Here is a 20,011-nt window from a genome sequence, read left to right on the forward strand (position 1 = left end):
GATTAACTATTCTTTGGTGAATAGAAAGAAGGGTATGTTCTCAAATTCCTGTTCTGTATTTTTTTTTTACACTGGATTCCCAGAATGCTTGGGGCTAATTTAATATTCAGGCTGAGTAAGCCAGATACCCATTCTTTCCTTTGAGGAAGCTCCCAGACCAGGTCAATGTTTAACTGGACTCACCAAGTGTGGTAATGGGAAGAGTTTATAAAGGAGTTTCCATAGCAACACATGGCCTTTGGCTCTTGATAAATGTGTGTTTTGGCACATGCGCACATACACATATGGGGATATTCTGCAAGAAAAATGCCCTTGGAGAACTATATTAGGATACGTTGGGAATCCAGATTCATCCCAAGAAGCTACTAAAGAAATCAACAAGACAGAATACCAAAGCTGGTTTCCCCTCTTCTATGCACCTGTCTTCCTAAGGAAATATCTTGAACTTCATTTTGTGTTTTATATTTCTCCTGATTTAAATAAAGCAAAGCCTTTGAGATCTGATGCCTGCATAACAAAATGTTCTCCAGCTTTGAGGTTGGTCTTTCTCAGTGCTACCTTATTATGAGGACTGCATTGTATTATTTTTGAGGCTGGGAACGAGGTTCTCTATCTCTTTCTATGTTTAATAACTCCAAGACTGGGCTTCATCTTCCTTCCTTCTTCCTCTTGTGGTGCAAAGCTGCTCACCCGAACTCCGAAACATGGGCTTGATTTCATCCAAGACCCATAGGAAGGTCACCAAAGTGACACCAATGCCCTGCAAAGAAAGAGAATCAAAACAGCCTAGTAGTGTGACAGTTTATTCCTTCCAGACCTTCCAGCCAAGCTCATCAGGGAGAAATCCAGTTCTGGAAAGACAACTTCCACCTTTGAGAGAGACATGCTATGGAAGATATCCCACAGGTAACCTAACGTTTCCTTTTTATCTTTTTAAAATGGAACAAGATTGACTTCCTTAAAAAAAATCCACTAACTTCAAGGCCTTCTTTGTTTTGTTTTGTTTTTCCTTCTCTCCTTCCCCCGTATCTAAACTGTGACATGGTATTTTTGGAGTCGAAAGTAGAACTTGACAAGTTTGAAGAAGTTTGAATTGTAGTATCACTTTTTATCTTCATTGCCCCAGGTGGCATTAGCAGGTGTGGGCTTCAACATTTTTAGCAAGGGGTTCTGTGCCTGGTTGCTCAGTGGGCGTGGCCATGGTGGCCATGGCTTAGTCAGTCTCCTGCACTATGGCAAAGGGGGCATTTTTGCCCTCCCCAGGCTCCAGAGGCTTTCCTTAAGCCTCCGGGAAGCGAAAACGGCCTCCCCAGGCTCCGGAGTCCAGAAACAGGCCCATTTTCAGACATCACGAACTTCCGGTGAGCCCGTTTTTTTGCCCTCTCCAAGCCTCCATGCCAGGGGTGGGTTCCAGCCGCCATTACTACTGGTTCGGTGCCCAAAAATGTTTGCGTGCATGCGTGAGCGAAGCAAGGGCACACACCAGACAAGCGCTTCACGCACATGCACATTTGCACTTAAAAAGATCTGCACATGCGCACAACATTAAAAAGGAATAAAAATTACATTTTTTCAATGAAGATTGTTCTGCACATGTGCAGAACAGAAAATCAAGATGGCACCGTTGAGGATAGAACCGGTACGGTCACGTGTCCACCGGAGTTACTACCTATTTGGCCAAACCAGACCCAATAGGTAGAAACCCACCTCTGCTCCACACGCGCCCTGCACTTATGGTACCTGCATCCAAAACAGGCGGCATGGGGACTCCTGGGAGGGGAGGGGCAGGGTGAGTGGGGCCAGCCAGGAGTGGGATTTGGGGGTTCTCTGAACTGCACAGAATCTTAGCTAGAGGTTCTCCCGAACCCCCAGCAGCCCAACTCTGGTTAGCACATATAGATAATTCTCAATTTACAATAATTCATTTTGCAACTGTTCAAAGTTCCATCAAAACTGAAAAAACCCTGACATTGGCTGGTCCTCACACTTATTACTGCCGCAGCATCCCCACGATCACATGATCAAAATTCAGGTCACATGATTGAAATTCCAGTAACAAAAGAAGATCAGCTGGGAGGCAGTGGGGGCGGGGCCAGCCTATTTGGCGGTTCTCCGAACTACTCAAAATTTCTGATACTGGTTCTCCAGAACCTATCAGAACTGGCTGAACACCACCTCTGGAATGGGTCCTTTAGACAGACTTATTACACAGCAAGACAATTCAGACCTTTGAAATACAGTTTTTAGGAAAAGAATCAAGAGACCAATTACTGTAGAAACACAAATGAGTTGACTTAAACCAGTGTTTTTTCGAACTTGGCAACGGAGACTTCACTTACCAGGATTCCCCATCCAGCAAAAAAAGATTAAATGGGCCAGGAAGTCTGTCTTGAGCCTGAAAGAAGGTTTTGTGGATGCATTGTCACATCACTTATCACTGCTCCGGAATAAGTTTTTAAAGGTCTCTTGAAATGGGCTGCTGGGTAAATATTCCCATGGTTCGGCGTTTAATAAGAAGATGAGTGGTGAAATTTCCCTTGTCAAGGGGAAGGGACAATTCTTAAGAGGAGAAATTTAAAAAGCAAGGAATGGCACCATTTTAAGCTTCCTTTGTGGATTTACCTTCACCTTGACTATTATGGAAACAAAAGGCTGCGCCAGTTGGACTTCTGGCCCACCTGGCTTTTGGATCAGACTACAGACAAAATCTTGATTGATTGATTAATATGATTTCTAGCTTGCCTTTCTATGCTAGATAGCATTCAAGGAATCTGACAAGAGTCACCAGTTGCCTTATTTCTTGACAGTTTACTATTAACAATTTTAATAATAATTCAATACATTTGAAAATATCATTGCCAGATGTAAACTATTCCAGGTAAATTTGCCTTTTGGCCATTGACTGATGGTAATTTTGTCAATGCTGATTGTGTTCAACTGGTGCTCCAGCTGTTTTGACATTGTATACAAGGTGCCGATTACTATCTGTATTACCTTTGCCATCTTTTACCATGGTCATTCTACTTCTGTTTGCAGGTCTTTGTATTCTGTTATCTTCTCCTTTCTCTTCTCTTCTGTGGTCTCCAGGTACTCCCACGTCCTTTCTACTTCTTTTTTCTTATCGACAGTTGTTAATTCTGGATGTTGTTGTATGGAAAGATATTTGACTGTTTGAATTTTAAAGTCTCAGAGCACATTAGCTTTTTAAATTTCTATTACTTTGTCTTTTTTTTATGATCCCACCAATTCTGGCTTGGAGACAAGTGATATTTCTTGCAGATCTGCCAATGTACCATTGTTGGTAGTTTGTCATGCTTTGTTTTTGTTTCTTATGTTTATTTCACATTTTGTACCTATACCATGAAAAGATAAGCTGTTTCCCCAAAGATAATAATGATAATGTGATTCTGTCTGGATATATTTCCCCCTCCTCTCCTGGCTAATCTAGCAGCAGATTATTCTCTTTTAAAGATGAAAGGAAATGTACTTCTACTTTAAGTGGAGTCTTCACTTCTCATAAGTTGAAAGACTACAGAGAATGCAAATGCGTTTCGGTCATTTAGCAACAGATCCTGTATTGTTTTATTATACCACAAGCACTTGCATAAACATCTGGGTTTGATGAAAAAGATTTTAAAAATGGATTCTGTTGTTTATAATGGAAAAGTGATTTCCTGCAAAAGACAGTTTGTAATTCTTTTGCAGCCGTTTTCTCACACTAGTCCTGTTGAAGTGTCTGTTTTGTGAGTGTCCTGGATAGTGTCTATCATGAACCTCTGCTTTGTGTACTCACAAAAAGGGTCCTTCCTTGAGTAAATAAATTTGGACTAATAAGAAGGGATATGTTATACGAAGTGTATCTCAACCTTGTCATCTCTAAGATGTGTGGACTTCAACTCCCAGAATTCCTCAGCATTGCTGGCTGGGGAATTCTGGGAATGGAAGTCCATGCATCTTAAATTCGACAAGATTGAAAAACACGGTTTTATGTATCGACCATTCCTTGTTTCAATCAATAAAATCTAAAGGCAAGAATGAAAATGAGCTGGGTTCCCCATTCTTTATTTTAAAAATATCAAATAGTCCATCTTCCATAACAAAGAAATATTAAATCACCAATTTTGCATAATCAGCTCAGATTTTTAAAATGCTTCCTTTCCTTCAAGTGCCCAGGCCAAATCTTTTAGACCCCACTCAAGGAGGAGGAGGTGGTGATGGAGGTGGTGGTGGTGGTGGAGGAGGAGAAGGAAGCATCATCAAGCAACATCCACCTCGAAGGCTTCAGGTAAGATGCCTCTTGATCCCTAGTTCTTTCTCATACACATTGAAGCTGAATTTAAATTGCTGACATCTTGTCTCTTCAAGCCATATCAGCAAATTCCAATGGGAAAAATCCACTTCCCAAGGAATTCTTGTTAGTGTTCTTCAATTTGCTAAAATCTCTTTGAAGATCTGTCTCCTTCTTCACTCTCCTCAATCCCCTCCAGCACCCTCTTCTTGTTGAGAATACTTTATGAGATCCTGCTGGATGCATCTTGCTAACTTGTTGATTCTTTTCCTGTGGCCTACTTTTGCAGAGTTAGAATGCTTCAGCAATGAGTAAGATTCAGAGAAACTGCAAAAGGTGTTTCATGAGGAACCTTCCATTCCAAATTTTGGACAGAGTGCTCTGAATGAAAACTAGCCAATTAGGCAAAAAGGAGATGAAACACAACTTTTTAGACTAGAATAGAATTCTTTATTGGCCAAGTGTTATTGGACAATGTAAAGAGTAAAGATACAAGCAGCATTGTTATAGTCATAAGTGGGAAGAGATAGATACTAGGAAGGATGAGAACAATAATAGTAATTGTTGTGGCCCACCAGCGGCCGGCTGAGCTGTTGGTGGAATCTGACAGCGATGAATACTATGGGACTGCCCTGGAGGCTGAAGGAGACTGGGGGGGTGTTCGGAGTCAGAGCAGGGACTAGAGAGGCCTCTTGGCCACCAGATGGCGTCGAAGGAAATACAAACAGGTGGCTACTGATTGGCCCCTCCCGGAGAGCTTATAGGTGGGGTGACAGGAGGGGAATTTTGCAGGAAACAACAGTTTACTAATCTAGGCATAGTGAAAGATTGAGAGAATTTCGTGAGTTCAAGCCTTGTTTTCATAGAGATAATTTTCTGGGCTCCTAGCCAAGGGGTTGCTTATCTCCCTCCTTAGTTGTGGCAGACAGTAAAGTCTGTGTTAGTATATATTAGAGGCCTGGGACAGAACAGTAATACAGTCTTGGTAAATAATTCGACAGTGTTGTGGGAATTAGTTGTTTAGCAGAGTGATGGCATTTGGGGGGAAACTGTCCTTGTGTCTAGTTGTTCTAGTGTGCAGAGCCCTATAGCGTCTTTTTGAGGGTAGAAGTTGAAATAGAAGTTGAAGTTGATATTGAAGTTGAAGAAGTTGAAAAGAAGTTCAAATGCACCAATGAAAGATATTGTCTCAATGGAAGCTGAAGAAGCCTTCTCTGATGAGATCTGTCTTACATCCTTAAGGGTGATTATAATCTATCTAGGTCTGTAACTTTTATTGCCAAGCCTTCACCCAGAGGATTCACTGACCTCGTATTTTATTTATTTCACTTGTCTATAGGACTCCACTTCTTCCTCCCTGATAGGTCCTGCATAATTTACAAAAGGGGAAAAAACAAACCCTAAATAAATGAACTAAAAATTCTTTCAAGTAAGCTATAAAATGGGCTTGGACCACTAACAATATTTAAACTAGCTTGGGTCAAGCAGAAGACCTGGTCATCTTATTACAGTACAGCATGAAATGAGAAATATTACTGAAGGTTTGAAGAGTTCTTTAAATGTTGTTTTTAGCCCTCTTCTCTACTTTTTTCCAAAATCATAAAATAATTTGGAGCACTCAAGAGAGTCTGTGGATTATTTAAATTCTGAAATCTGATAAATATTGTGGTGGTTGCCCAAAATATTAAGCAAGTTTATGAATGCCCTATTTTATTTTATTTTGCCTCTATCTTTCTCTATCAGATATCATTATGGAAACTTGGATTGGAGTTAGGTCAGTGTTTCTCCACCTTGTCAACTTTAAGATGTGTGGACTTCAATTCCCAGAATTCCTCAACCAACAGTGCTGGAGCATTCTGGGAATTGAAGTCCACATATCTTAAAGTTGACAAGGTGGAGAAACATTGACTGAGGTAATATAGGATCTGTTTGGGTGGACCAAAAGCTGTGTGCTCCTTGTATGAAATCTTACATCATTTTAGAACAATTATTTTTACACTTTTGTATTTTTAATCATGTATGATGATGTTTATCAGCTAGAAAGACTATGACCTGTTTGCCTTCTCTGTTTTGCACATCAACAGCATTTGCAACATTTAAGGAAACGTTTAGCTTTGTAGTGTTACTGGCTGCCACCTAGTGACTGTACCTTGATTAGTAATCATTCTTTACAAATGGAAAAGGCAGAAGTTTCTCCACTGGGAAAAATTCCAATGAATAATGTGGGATGTATTTGGGAGTCAATGTTTATAAATGTGCTATAACTTTTCTTTTGATTTTTCTTCTTTAGTGAAAGTCCTTAAATCTGTTCAATGTAAGATAGAATGTGAAAGACAAATTTTTATCAAAGGGAATGCAACTATTCTTCTGTATAACACCTTGCGTTTCGGATAAATACAAGTTCAACATGCAATCCTTCAAAAGGTTGTTGGGAAATATACTACAAAGAGAAATGGTTGCCTGGCCAGCTATAGGTAGTCCTTGACTTAGGACTGCAATTGGGACCACAACTTTGATTGCTAAGCAAAGACAGTTGTTCAATGAGTCACATTCAATTTTACGACCTGGTTTGTCATGGACATTAAGCAAATCACTGCAATTAAGTGAATCACATAGTTGTTAAGTGAATCCAGCTTCCCCGATTGACTTTGTTTGTTGGAAGCTGGCTGGGAAGGTCCCAAATGTCAATCACATTACCGCATAACACCGCAACTCTCATAAATACTTGCCAGATGCCAAGAGCCCAAATTTTGATCATGTGACCATCAAGATGCTGTAATGCTTGCAAGTGGGAGGACTAAGTCACAAATCGCTTTTTTTAATGCTGTTGTTACTTTGAAAGATCACTAAATGTATGGTTGAAAGTCGAGGACTACCTATATCCCATTCTAGGCTAACTGGTACCGAGTACCAAACGACATGGGAAGAGCTGTAAATAATCTCACCTTGGTCAAACGTGGCCAATCCTTGTCTGATGCCAGGAACATTGAAAAATTACTGTATCAGAATGCCAAAACGTCATTGCATTTTTAAGCTCTACCTCTCTTGAGTAGACATGAGCCATTTTGATGCAACAAGAAAAGAGGTGAAGCTTACTATGCAAATATCATCTGCCTAGCCCACCTCCCTGCCTTACTCTGTGGACACCATTGCTGGTGAAACTTCGTTGAAATGTCACAAATTGTTATAAAATGTAATAAATGCACTTGAGAGTGAAATCTATCAAGTGATGATTTATGAGACTTTCTGGGAAAATATATATTGAGGAGGGTAATGTCCTCCTCCATCTTCCCTGAGTCTTTGCACCGCCTGGTTTTAGGTTGATGCTTGGGGCTCCGGACCTCGGACAGCACCCCGGAGTTCAGGGAAGCTGGTTGAGTTTTAAAAGGGATTCAGGTTAATGTCAGGGTTCCAAATAACACCCCCAACGAACAAAGACTCCAAGGCTTGAGTTTCCTCAAAGTTCCATTTTATTAGAGATGTCATATTGGTACATCTATGAAAACCCGAATCTGAAAGCTTCTAGATTTTCCCCACCCAAGTGAAAGTCCAAGTCCCTGCCCAGTACCCACATGTCCATCACGTGGTCCAATCAGGCACCATCCCAACTGGAGATGCCTCCCAGTCACAGCACTCCAGGTGCAGGGCAAGATGTCCTTGACTCTTTGAGAAAGGAATGTTATTTAGACTATATATCTCCCATATACCATATAATCCCCCTCCCATTTTCCCACAGGCAGAAAGATGGGGCAGGCCTGAAGGCCCAATGCAAAAGATGGCTTCCAGGCCTGACAGGTACTTCATTTCTGAACTATAGGAGATCAGGCCAGGTAAAAAGAGGGAGAGCTTTGATCACATGGTGGCTTACCTTTTTTTTGACATCGCCCCCTATGGACACCCTGAGTGAAACCTTGAAGGCATCTCCTTTCTCTTTAGATTGCTTTGATCAAAGCAGCATAAAAAAGGCTGTTATTAACGTATACCTCTAAGTAAAATTTAAAACAGCAACAAAGCAGCACACCGGCAGTTTCACTGGGGCATGCTGAAAACAATGTGGGCATTCCAGGAAAAGAAGGAGTTTGCAATTCTTAAAAAATTCTGAGGTCAGAACATACATTTTAGGGGAAAAACACAACCTTTGTCTGGCCCCAGATTTAGAATAATAGAATAAAGAATAACAGAGTCGGAAGGGACCTTAGAGGTCTTCTAGTCCAACCCCCTGCCTAGGCAGGAAACCCTATATCGTTCCAGACAAATGGCTGTCCAACATCTTCTTAAAGACTTCCAGTGTTTGGGCATTCACAACTTCTGGAGGCAAGCTGTTCCACTGATTAATTGTTCTAACTGTCAGGAAATTTCTCCTTAGGAATGAAGGCGAATATAAATATCCCAGGATTATGTTGCAGGATCCAATCTGGATCAGTCACTGGGACCAGCACGAGTCCTAAAGCTCGGAAAACAAAACCTCTGGTCCCGGATTGGCTCCTGCAATTGCTTCTTAGTTCTAGTTGATTAGTCTTGATTAGTTTCCATCCATTGTGTTGTGGCCTGCAGGCGGAGCTGGTGGCAGACTCAGACAGTGAGGAGGTTGGGGAGGAACATGGGCCACTCCTGGAGTCTGGGGAAGGCTCTGATGAGGGCTCTGGGTCGGAGGCAAAGAGGGGGCCAGGGCCGTCAGACAGTTATCAGCTGCCTTTGGAGTCGGATATCAGTGGGGCAGAAGAACAGCTGGAGCCTGTTTCCAGTGTGTGCATGCACAGAGCTGCCAAGAGAAGGGAACAGCTAAGGAACAAGGGTCGACTCAGGAGTACAGCCACAGGTGGCCGGTGAATGGCCCCGCCCATAGAGAATAAAGAGGAGCGAAAGGGTAGTGTAGTTTGCAGGAGACAATTAGTTCAATTCATTAAAGTGAAGATCTGTTCCTGACTTCTTGCCAAGAATTGCCTACTACAGAGTGGTGTTTGGAAGATATTGGCCTGGCAGCTCTGCAAGCCTGATAAAGGTTGTGAAATCTCTTGAAAGACTGTTGGCCGGGACTTTGCTGGAGAGGAATTCACTTTAAACTAAATTAAAGGGTTTTTATCGGGACAAGGAGTCAGCGTCATGCTTTTGGGAAGCCTAAGTCAGAACACATTGCTTCTTGCCCTGCCTTCGGGTGCTTTGGAGAATAGCTTGACCCCGGTTGTACAAAATGTATTAAAATCTCATGGACTGCAAATCTGCTCTTCAAGGGCATATTTAAATAGACTCTGCCACAGACATCAAGTTATCTCACTTTGATTCCAGAGGGTTGTTTTACACTTTTCTTGGCTTTTCAGAAATTGGAGCCATTTATTCTTGCAGACAACATCCCTGCAGCCAAATACCCAAATCTGCAAGGTGGGACAGTGACGCAGAAGGAAAAGGTAAATATTCAAAGAAAACTGGGGGTACAAGAATTGATTTATGAAATAAAGATGAATTTGGAATTAAAACTCAACACTCTTCTAAAAATGTTGGGCATGCCTCCTCTTCCTTCTGCTCCTTCTTCTGCCTCTTCCTCCACCATACAAAGAACACTGTTTTGTGATCCCAGGTACGTAGTAGGGATAAAAATGGTTACATTTTTATTTGCAAAACCTAATTGGTTAGTTCTGTTACTTGTGTATTTTAGGAATTCATGTTGATGCACAAGCCATTTGTGTGTTAGTGACCTGTAGTGTCACCCAGCTATTGCTGAAGCAACATAAATCCTACCCTTAGTACAGTCATTTTTGTAGAGTAGTTGGGTGACTCTTAAAAATTGCAATCAGTTGCTACTGGTGAGCTCTCCTTATGGAGAATGGACTTAGTGTCCCAATTAGGGGCCTGAACTCCAACTGCCCTGTCAAACACAGCAGATTGCTGCCAACCTAACAACATCCAGATGAGGTGGTATTCCAGTCTTTCAATTTGTAAACAGCATGAGTGTGCAAGTATTTCCATGTTGTTAGTTTGCAATCAATGTGTCAAGTTAGTTTGTATCTAAAGTAACCTATTCCAATTTGGGCCTTTCCAGGTGTCTAAGCTTACTATTTCTATCTGATCACCGTGTGGCAAATGCTTAGGGATGATGGGACTTCTCTGTCAAATCAATTAGGGAGAGTCATCTTACAGAAAGTCTTGAAATATTTATCAAGAAATTGATTGGAGGACTTATCTCCAATTTACTGTCGTTCAAATATCAGGCATTAAAAATAAAGAAGCATTGGCCATAAAAATGGAAGAAGGCAATCTAGACTAGACAAATGTTTGATTTGGCTGCCGTTGGTTCACTTCCTATGTTCCATTGTAGGAACAGGATATCTATAGGTGGAAATTTAAAAAAAAAAGTCAAGATGATGGCTACACAGGCACAGTTCAAGTCCTGTTCATTTTTTATGCCTACTGTACAAACGATGCACATGAGGATGGACCGTTGTGTAATCATGGTTGCCATCCTGACTTTCTTGACCCTGCCTTTAGATGATTTCAGATTGTTCAGATTGATGTAACATCATCTCTGTATCTTTTCAAAAACTTCTATGGTTACCATATTTTTCAGAGCATAAGACGCACCAAGATTTTGAAGAGGCAAATTAAAAAAAAAAGTTTTTGCACTCTGCAGACCTCCCAAAAATGGCCCATTTTCACGAAAATGGGCCCGTTTCCCCCCCCCAAAAAGGACATGTATAGCCTATGGAGGCTTGTAGAGTGCTCCTGTTGGCAGGTGGGGCAAAATGAGCAAAAAATGGCCTGTTTTTCACTCATTTCTGCCTTCCCCAGCCTCCAGGAGCAGTCTGGAAGCCTCCTAAAGGCTATGCAGGGACATTTTGGTGAAGGGGGTGGAGTTTCAGGAAGCCAAAAATGCTGTATTCAGTGTATAAAAGGCACCCAGATTTTCACCCTCTTTTTTGGGGGAAAAGGGTGTGTCTTATTCTCCAAACAATACGGTACATCTGTTGGTAAAGAATCTATGATTTTAAATAGCTTAAAAGAAGACTGGTGAAGACTGTTTCAGTGTTGCTGGCAGTAGTAGTATTCAGCCTGTTCAGACTGGTTCGGGAAAACTGGTAGTGGCTACCTGTGGGTGGGTATACCCACCTGTCCCAGCGCTATTTAGCCATCTTTTCTAAGCTGCATGCATGTGTACAAGCTGCGTGTGCACCCAAAGCGCATGCGCAGAAGGCTGTGTGTATGCATGGAAGGCTTGCACTCACATTTTCGGTGGCAGCAAACCAGTGGTAAAATTATGTGAAACCTATCTCTGGTTACTGGCCTTTGGCTAACAAAATCCAGAGGATACTAGTTTTCTGCCATCTTGTGGCCATCTGGATTTTGGCAGCCGTGACCTCCCTAGTATATAAACTGGACAATGAAGTGATGTTCTCAAAAGAGTTATGCTATCTTGGCTTTGTTTCATAAAAGGTTTTTGTTATGTCTTTGAATCCTCTCCTTAACCTGGAAGGGAGTAGAGAGAGGAGAGCACACCGCTAGGCATCCCGCTGGAAGAAGGCAGTATTTACTACAGATGAAGATGCTTGAAATCAGAAAAGAGGTAAATCTGGGATTCTTTACTACTGGTGCAATACCAATGGAATATTTAAGGAGGAAAGTGCATGATAGAATAAATTGAGGGAGTTTCTGTTTTATGCACCGAATAGCAATTTCATGGCATGGGTTTTGTAGAAATTTGTAGTATTGGCGTATGTATAGCAGTACAATACAATACAATACAATACAATAATAGAGTTGGAAGGGACCTTGGAGGTACAATACAATACAATACAATACAATAGTAGAGTTGGAAGGGACCTTGGAGGTCTTCTAGTCCAACCCCCTGCCTAGGCAGGAAACCCTATACCGTTTCAGACAAATAGCTATCCAACATCTTCTTAAAGACTTCCAGTGTTGGGGCATTCACAACTTCTGGAGGCAATCTGTTCCACTGATTAATTGTTCTCACTGTCAGGAAATTTCTCCTCAGTTCTAAGTTGCTTCTCTCCTTGATTAGTTTCCACCCATTGCTTCTTGTTCTACCCTCAGGTGCTTTGGAGAATAGTTTGACTCCCTCTTCTTTGTGGCAACCTCTGAGATATTGGAATAATGCTATCATGTCTCCCCTAGTCCTTCTTTCTCTTAAGCTAAACATACCCAGTTTCTGCAACCGTTCTTCATATGTTTTAGTCTCCAGTCCCCTAATCATCTTTGTTGCTCTTCTCTGCACTCTTTCTAGAGTCTCCACATCTTTTTTACATTGTGGCGACCAGAACTGAATGCAGTATTCCAAGTGTGGCCTTACCAAGGTCTTCTAGTCCAACCCCCTGCCTAGGCAGGAAACCCTATACCGTTTCAGACAGATGGCTATCCAACATCTTCTTAAAGACTTCCAGTGTTGGGGCCTTCACAACTTCTGGAGGCAAGCTGTTCCACTGATTAATTGTTCTAACTGTCAGGAAGTTTCTCCTCAGTTCTAAGTTGCTTCTCTCCTTGATTAGTTTCCACCCATTGCTTCTTGTTCTACCCTCAGGTGCCTTGGAGAGTAGTTTGATTCCCTGTAGTTGTTTGATCTGTTTAATCATTGTGCTGGAAGCATATTAAACATACGTTACTACATTAATCATGTTAATCTTATTCATTGGTATAGCAATTATATGTACATATTTATTAAAACTTTATTTCTCAATTAACTTATTTTTTAAGAAATTGCACTTTTTAAGATAAAATAAGAATTATACTGTACGTTTAAGACTATAACAGCAATGCAAACCTCTTTCTTTCTTCTTTTTAATAAATAAAACTACTGGCCATGATTTTCCACCAAGAATTCTCAGAAGTCTAAAGGTTTTTTTTTTTTAAAGGTGATTAAAATTCTGCTGGCATTTTTTAAAACAACTCCAGTTTCTTTCAGAAAGGAGAATATCTCTTAAGCCATTTTGAGACCGTTGTGTATCTGTAACTTATAAGGAATTATTTATTGATTCAGGCAGAACTAAAAAGGCGTCTGCAACAGGAGGCTAGGCTTAATAAGCCCAAAAGGAGGGATCTTCATGTGCTGGGCACTCTTGAGCATATGCAGGGAACTCAAAGCTCAGATGATGAAGACCAACACTCTACTGAGCATGAACAAACATTTAATGGAAGCCATGGTAAGTATCAGCAAGGCAATCAATTTTTAAGCCAACGTCATTGATGCTACTACAGGGTTAAGGTGATTCCTACCCTTTTAATCTCTACATTGGCACCAGCTTTGTTTCATAGTTTCCTTCTTAGAACTCTTTGTAAATCCATCTACATTTTGGTGTAGTGGTTAGAATGCAGTATTGCAGGCTAACTCTGCCTACTGCCAGGAGTTCGATCCTGACGGGCTCAAAGTTAATTTAGCCTTCCATCCTTTGAGGTTGGTAAAATGAGGGCCTGGCTTGTTAGAGGGCAATATGCCAACTCTGTAAACCACTTATAGTGGGCTGTAAAACATTGTGAAGCAATATATAAGTGTAAGCGATATTACTATCTTCTTACACCACCTGCCAATAGATGTAGACCAATATGCTTAAATATTAATTATTCAACTATGACTGAAACAAGGATACTGAGTCTAGTAATTAGAGTGGCTCACTAAATGATGCCAGAGGTTGTCAGAACAAGAATGCCTGTGAGCTCCCCTATAACTAGAATTAGAACAGGAAATACAGGTTCCAACTGGGATGAAATCATTCCAAGGATATAGTCATAGAGGCATTGTTTCTATTTTGCACTAGACATACAGATTTCATGCTGATTGACTTCCAGTATGGTAGAGATGACATAAAGTATGAGGGCCAGATGGATAAATTGTGTGTATATTGCTTTTTAAGGGATGCTAATCCCACACTTGCACATCAAATGGCAAATCCCTTGATCAAGTTACACAACTATGCAAAACTTTTAATTAGATACGTCCTATTTTATTGTCTATGGTTTTTCCCCACTTTCCCAATAGTAAATTGTTGCATAGGACCATTTCTCTTTTTCACTGTACACATCTGTAATAAAAATACTTGATTTGACATAAAGTCCTTAGACACTTGTATGGTACAGAGTCAGGGATGTTGTAAAATTTGTACCATGCCATAAGAAATTCTAGGAATGGAGAGACTCCATTCCAGGTGCCACAATCTATTTTTGAATTGGAATAACACAGAATTCATTTCTACCTGTGACAAAGTATTAGTATAGAATACTAGGTCAAAAAATGCCTAAAGAATGGCCATAGGCGTGCATTCCAGAATAGTTTCTCCCACTAACTGTACAGTAATCATTTTTAGAGAGATGCCTTGGGATTGTAGAAATTTTTTTCCATTAACTCTTCCTAAGTGGAAATGAGTCTTAAGTGGAAATAAGAATCTGCCTTTTCTTTTATTGTGCTCATTTCATAAATGGAGACAACGATGGGTTTTGTGAAGCTTCAAAGGCTAACAAATTAATCTTGGTTATTTACACCACAAAAGACTAAAACAGCGTGCCCTTTTGTCTCTGAAGAATGACACCTTTGGGAGAAAGCTAAACTTCATTTTATTCAAGTGCAGTATATCAGAGGTGGGCAATGTGATTTCAGACTTCAGGTGTTGAGCTCTTATATGTCTACTACTACAGGGGTGGGCTGATGCGTGTTTGCACGGGTTTGGGTGATCCTCTAGTTAAGGAACTGCCCAGATCGGCGAAGCCGCAAGTCCCACCCCTGGCTGGCTCCATCCTCTCTCCCCTCCCTGCCCCTCCCAGGAGTCTCCATGCAACCGGTTTGGGATGCCAGATAAGTACAGAGTCTGCACAGAGGCTCAGGGAGGGTGAAAAATGGATCTCCCAGAAGTCCTGGAAGGCCAGAAACAGGCTTGACCTCCAGAGGTCCTCCAGAGCCTGGGGAGGCTGTTTTCGCCCTCCTGGAGGCTCGAGCAAAGCCTCCGGAGCCTGGGCAGAGTGAAAATGTTTTCCCCCCTGCCATGATGCAGGATGCTGACTAGGCCATACCCACCATGGCCATGCCATACAGAGAACCTGTGCTAAAAATTTTGAAACCCACCCCTGGTCTACTAGGATTCCTGATGCCTGATGTGTTAAAATATTTTAGAATAAAAAATTAGGCTGATGTAACCAGTGGTGGGTTGCCAATATTTTTACTACTGGTCCAGGCGCACTCCCGCGCGCATGCGATGCTTTTGCGCATGCACAAAAGCGTCAGGGTAGGTGGTTGGAGCCTCCCGCCACCGCTACTATTGGTTTGTCTAATCCAGGCCATACCTGGAGCAACCCATCTCTAGACGTAACCCAAGCCAAAGCGCCAACCTCTAGGATTTTATTTGCAGGAATGCTGTGGAGCCAACCTGATTTCCTTCAGAGAATTTGGTCCCCAACTCTCATAATCCGTTGCCAGTATGGCCAATGCTATCAATGGATTATGATTTCTGAAGTGCTAGATTGGGACTAAGCCGGATCAAATGGCACTGATCCAAGGTTGTTAATGTGTCACAGGTCTTCCTGTGTGTTTGTACAATACTGAAACATTCTTTGCTTGTTTTTTGTTAGGAGATTTGTGGCACAGAGAATTTCTTAAAGAATCTGAGTCACCTAAATCCCATTTGGACCAGAGGGACAAAGTGGAGACATGGCTGTTGAAGCAACAAGCAACAACGGAATCGTCTTCAGATGCTTCCAGCACTGACACCAATAACTGGAGCGATTGCAATGACAACTTTAGGAAACCTTATCGGAGGCCTGCTTTAGTGAGAACTAAGACAGAAAGGATTACCCTTTTTGATGATTTCTTTGATAAAGAACTCTAAATTATGTAAATCATGTATAAAACAGCCTTTTAGAGATGGTATTCTGACATTATTCTCCCCTTCCATTTGTAATTCTCCTATTATCTATCTATCTATCTATCTATCTATCTATCTATCTATCTATCTATCTATCTATCTATCATCTATCTATCTATCTATGGTATCTATCTCTCACACCTCTCTCTATATATCTATCATCTATCTATCATCTATCTATCTATCATCTATCTATCTATCTATCTATCTATCTATCTATCTATCTATCATCTATCTATCCATCTCTATCTCTCATCTATCTGTCATCTATCTATCTATCCATCTACCTATCTATGCTATCTATTTATGGTATCCATCTACAGTATCTCTCTCTCATCTATCTCTCTATCTATCATCTATCTATCTATCTATCTATCTGTCTGTCTGTCTGTCTGTCTGTCTGTCTGTCTGTCTGTCTGTCTGTCTGTCTATCCATCTATCTATCTATCCATCTATCTATCTATGGTATCTATCTCTCACACCTCTCTCTATATATCTATCATCTATCTATCATCTATCTATCTATCATCTATCTATCTATCTATCTATCTATCTATCTATCTATCTATCTATCTATCTATCTATCTATCTATCATCTATCTATCTATCTATCTATCTATCATCTATCTATCATCTATCTATCATCTGTCTGTCTGTCTGTCTGTCTGTCTATCTATCTATCTATCTATCTATCTATCTATCTATCTATCATCTATCTATCTATCATCTATCTATCATCTATCTATCATCTGTCTGTCTGTCTGTCTGTCTGTCTATCTATCTATCTATCTATCTATCTATCATCTATCTATCTATCTATCATCTATCTATCTATCTATCTATCTATCTATCTATCTATCTATCTATCTATCATCTATCATCTCTATTCATATTTATTATTGCCTTAGAAGATCTACAGAGAAGAAAACAGTGTATGCCATTGTAGTCAATAGCCAGCGTACGTCACAGTATTGAAATCCCCCTGCCAGTCTAAATGCCAGGCAGCCTCTGAGTATGACTACACACCCTTCTCAAGCATAGGCTTCAGCACATAGGCTTCAGCACAGATTCTTGGAAGATTCTATTTTCCATCCACCTCCGATTCTTCTTATAGAGGAAAAAAAAACCTTTCTTCTTTTAAAAGAAGAAAGTGAATTCCAGGAAACAGAGAAGAAGTTATTCTCCTTGTGCTAGGAAAAGAAGTGGGATGTGCTATCACTCCAACAGCTTTGATAAGTAGCTGGAATTACCGCAAGAGGCTGCAACAGATGACTTTTTGTTGGGATACTTTTACAACTTATTGAGGAGATAAAGAAATATGTAAATATATTTGGCAAGAGCTGCATTAAATTCTAATTTCTTTTGCTTTGTCTGCTTATGTTCAATATTCTGTAGATTTCTGTACAAAAATAATAGTGTTTTATATGCAGAGTCAAGAATCAGGCATATTCTAGAAGATTTAGGTCATGTTTTCTAAGTTCTTTTTAGTAATAACAATAATTGTAGGAGAAATACTATTTGTGGTAGATCAGCACAGCTTGTCTATTTGGAGGAGTATTTGTCTTTTTTTAAAAAAAATGCTATATCTGCTTCAAAATTGAAACTTTGTATTTTGAGTGTTTAAAGTTAAAAAGAATTATAATGTACCTTTAAAAAAATATTTGCTTTTGTTCACCATTTGTGAGATTGAGCTATTTTCCAAAAAGGAGAAGAAACACTGGTCATCTCCTTTACATTATAGAACAAGGAAACCACATCCTAAGAATTAATTCCCCTCCTTATCAGAGATTCTTTTGAAACCAGTCAGAATGACCCACTCAATAAAGACAGAAAGGCATTAGAAATTTGATTTGTTTTGCATCCCTTTATAGTAACTTTTTAAACAAGGATATCTTATAGAAGAGAATGTTTTTCATTTCTTCAACTGCAACTTATAAAACCAATGTATTACTGCTAGCATTCTATCTATATCTACTGTATGCCCTATTCCAGTGATGGCGAACCTATGGCACGCGTGCCACAGGTGGCACACAGAGCCATTTGTCAGGGCACGCGAGGCGCTGCCCTGTCAGCTGGCCAGTGCGCATGCGCATGCTGGCCAGGTGAGTTCACCATTTTTAAAAGCCATTTTTTCACCCTCCCCAGGCTCCAGAGGCTTTATGGAGCCTAGGGAGGGCGAAAAGAGCCCCCCCGCCCCCTGGAGGCCCTCGGGAGGCTTCAGGGACTGTCCGGAGGCTTCCCTGAAGCCTTCAGAACGCTTAAAATGACCTTCCGAGCAAACCGGAAATGACTTCCAGTTTGCTCGGAGGGTCGTTTTGAGCACTCCGAAGGCTTCAGGGACCGTCCGGAGGCTTCCCTGACGCCTTCGGAGCATTTAAAACGACCCTCCGAGCAAACCGGAAGTGACTTCCGGTTTGCTCGGAGGATCGCTTTGAGCGCTCCGAAGGCTTCAGGGAAGCCTCCGGATGGTCCCTGAAGCCTCCGGAGGGCCTCTGGGGGGGTGGGGGAGGCTCTTTTTGCCCTCCCTAGGCTCCTATAAAGCCTCTGGAGCCTGGGGAGGGTGAAAAAAGCATGTAAAAATGGGGGCGGTCGCACCTGTTGTGCGCGCATGCGCACTGGGGGAGTCGCACATTGCATTATGGGTGCGGCAAGCTCGCACATGACCCCCCTGCGCTCCCCCCACTTGTGGCACATGAGCCAAAAACGGTTCGCCATCGCTGCCCTATTCCTAGTGTCCTTATCTAGTCATTCTTCTATCCCTAAATCAATATTCTTAGTGCTAAGCTATTGCTTTCTCTATTTTCTATAAGTTTTATGACCACACTATCCTTTATATCCATGAGCCACGGTGGCGCAGTGGTTAGAGTGCAGTACTGCAAGCTACTCCTGTCTGTCTGCAATTTGGCAGTTCAAATCTCACCAGACTCAAGGTTGTCTCAGTCTTCCATCCTTCTGAGGTTGCACATAGTATTGTGTTATTGGCAGCTGAACTCTCCTGACATTGGTTAAGGGCTGAAAAGATGGGACGGAAGGAGCACGAGTGCTTGCAATCTATCCAAATAGCCTGTCCTTCCACACTTCCCTTTCACTTCTTATTGTCAGATGGGTAATACAAGTAATGAGGGCTTAATTCTCCCAGACACTCCTGAAAACATGGGGGTTGAAGCAGAAACAATTATGCTTGTACTTCAAGGCAAGAAAGTGGGACTAGATTGGACAGATCCAGAGAGCTTCTAGGATGGAGATTTAAGACCTCCAGCCTTTTATCCAAGCAGCTCAGCCTAGCTCAGTGCTGGCTAACCTTTTTCCCATCTCATGCCAAAAGCGGGGGGAACACAAGGTGGTGCCCACACCCATAATGCTATGCTCGCGACCCCCAGCCTCTCCCCCGCTTTTGGCGCGTGATAGATCCGTTTTTCCCCTCCGCAGGCTCCAGAAGCTTTCTAGGATTCTGGGGAGGGCAAAAACAGCCTTCCCCGCCACCCTGGAGGCCCTCCTGAGGCTTCAAGAGGCTTCCCTGAAGCCTCCGGAGGGTGAAAAACACCCCTACATGAAAACCAGAAGTCACTTCCGGGTTTGCCCATAGGGCCTTTTTTTGCCCTCCGGAGCCTTCAGGCAGCTTCCCTGAAGCCTCTGGAGGGCAAAAAACGGCCCTAGGGGAAGACTTCCAGTTTGCCTATAAGGGTGTTTTGAAGCCTCCAGAAGGCAAAAAATGGCCAAAAAAGAAGGCCGAAATCAGCTGGCCAGCATGTGCATGCGTGCTGGAACTGACAGAGCAACACCTAGTGTGTCCTAACAATTGGCTCCTTATGTTCGCCATCATGGGCTTAGGTACTACAGTCACAAAGGGCTCTTTTACATTACTTGCTAA

At 41.6% G+C, this 20,011-nt stretch overlaps 1 protein-coding gene across 1 annotated transcript; it reads left to right on the forward strand.

Moving 5' to 3' along the window:
* Positions 1–313: 313 nt before the first annotated feature.
* Positions 314–16,158, forward strand: CCDC198 (coiled-coil domain containing 198). Its single transcript, XM_081939207.1, has 6 exons — positions 314–906; positions 4,167–4,285; positions 9,607–9,693; positions 11,754–11,843; positions 13,272–13,434; positions 15,848–16,158. Exons 1-6 carry the CDS (start codon positions 705–707, stop codon positions 16,102–16,104), a joined length of 918 nt encoding a protein of 305 aa, XP_081795333.1. The 5' UTR covers positions 314–704; the 3' UTR covers positions 16,105–16,158.
* Positions 16,159–20,011: the final 3,853 nt, after the last annotated feature.

This window comes from Natrix helvetica, assembly GCF_964273705.1.
Source record: "Natrix helvetica genome assembly, chromosome: 1".
NCBI classification, from domain to species: Eukaryota; Metazoa; Chordata; class Lepidosauria; order Squamata; family Natricidae; genus Natrix; species Natrix helvetica.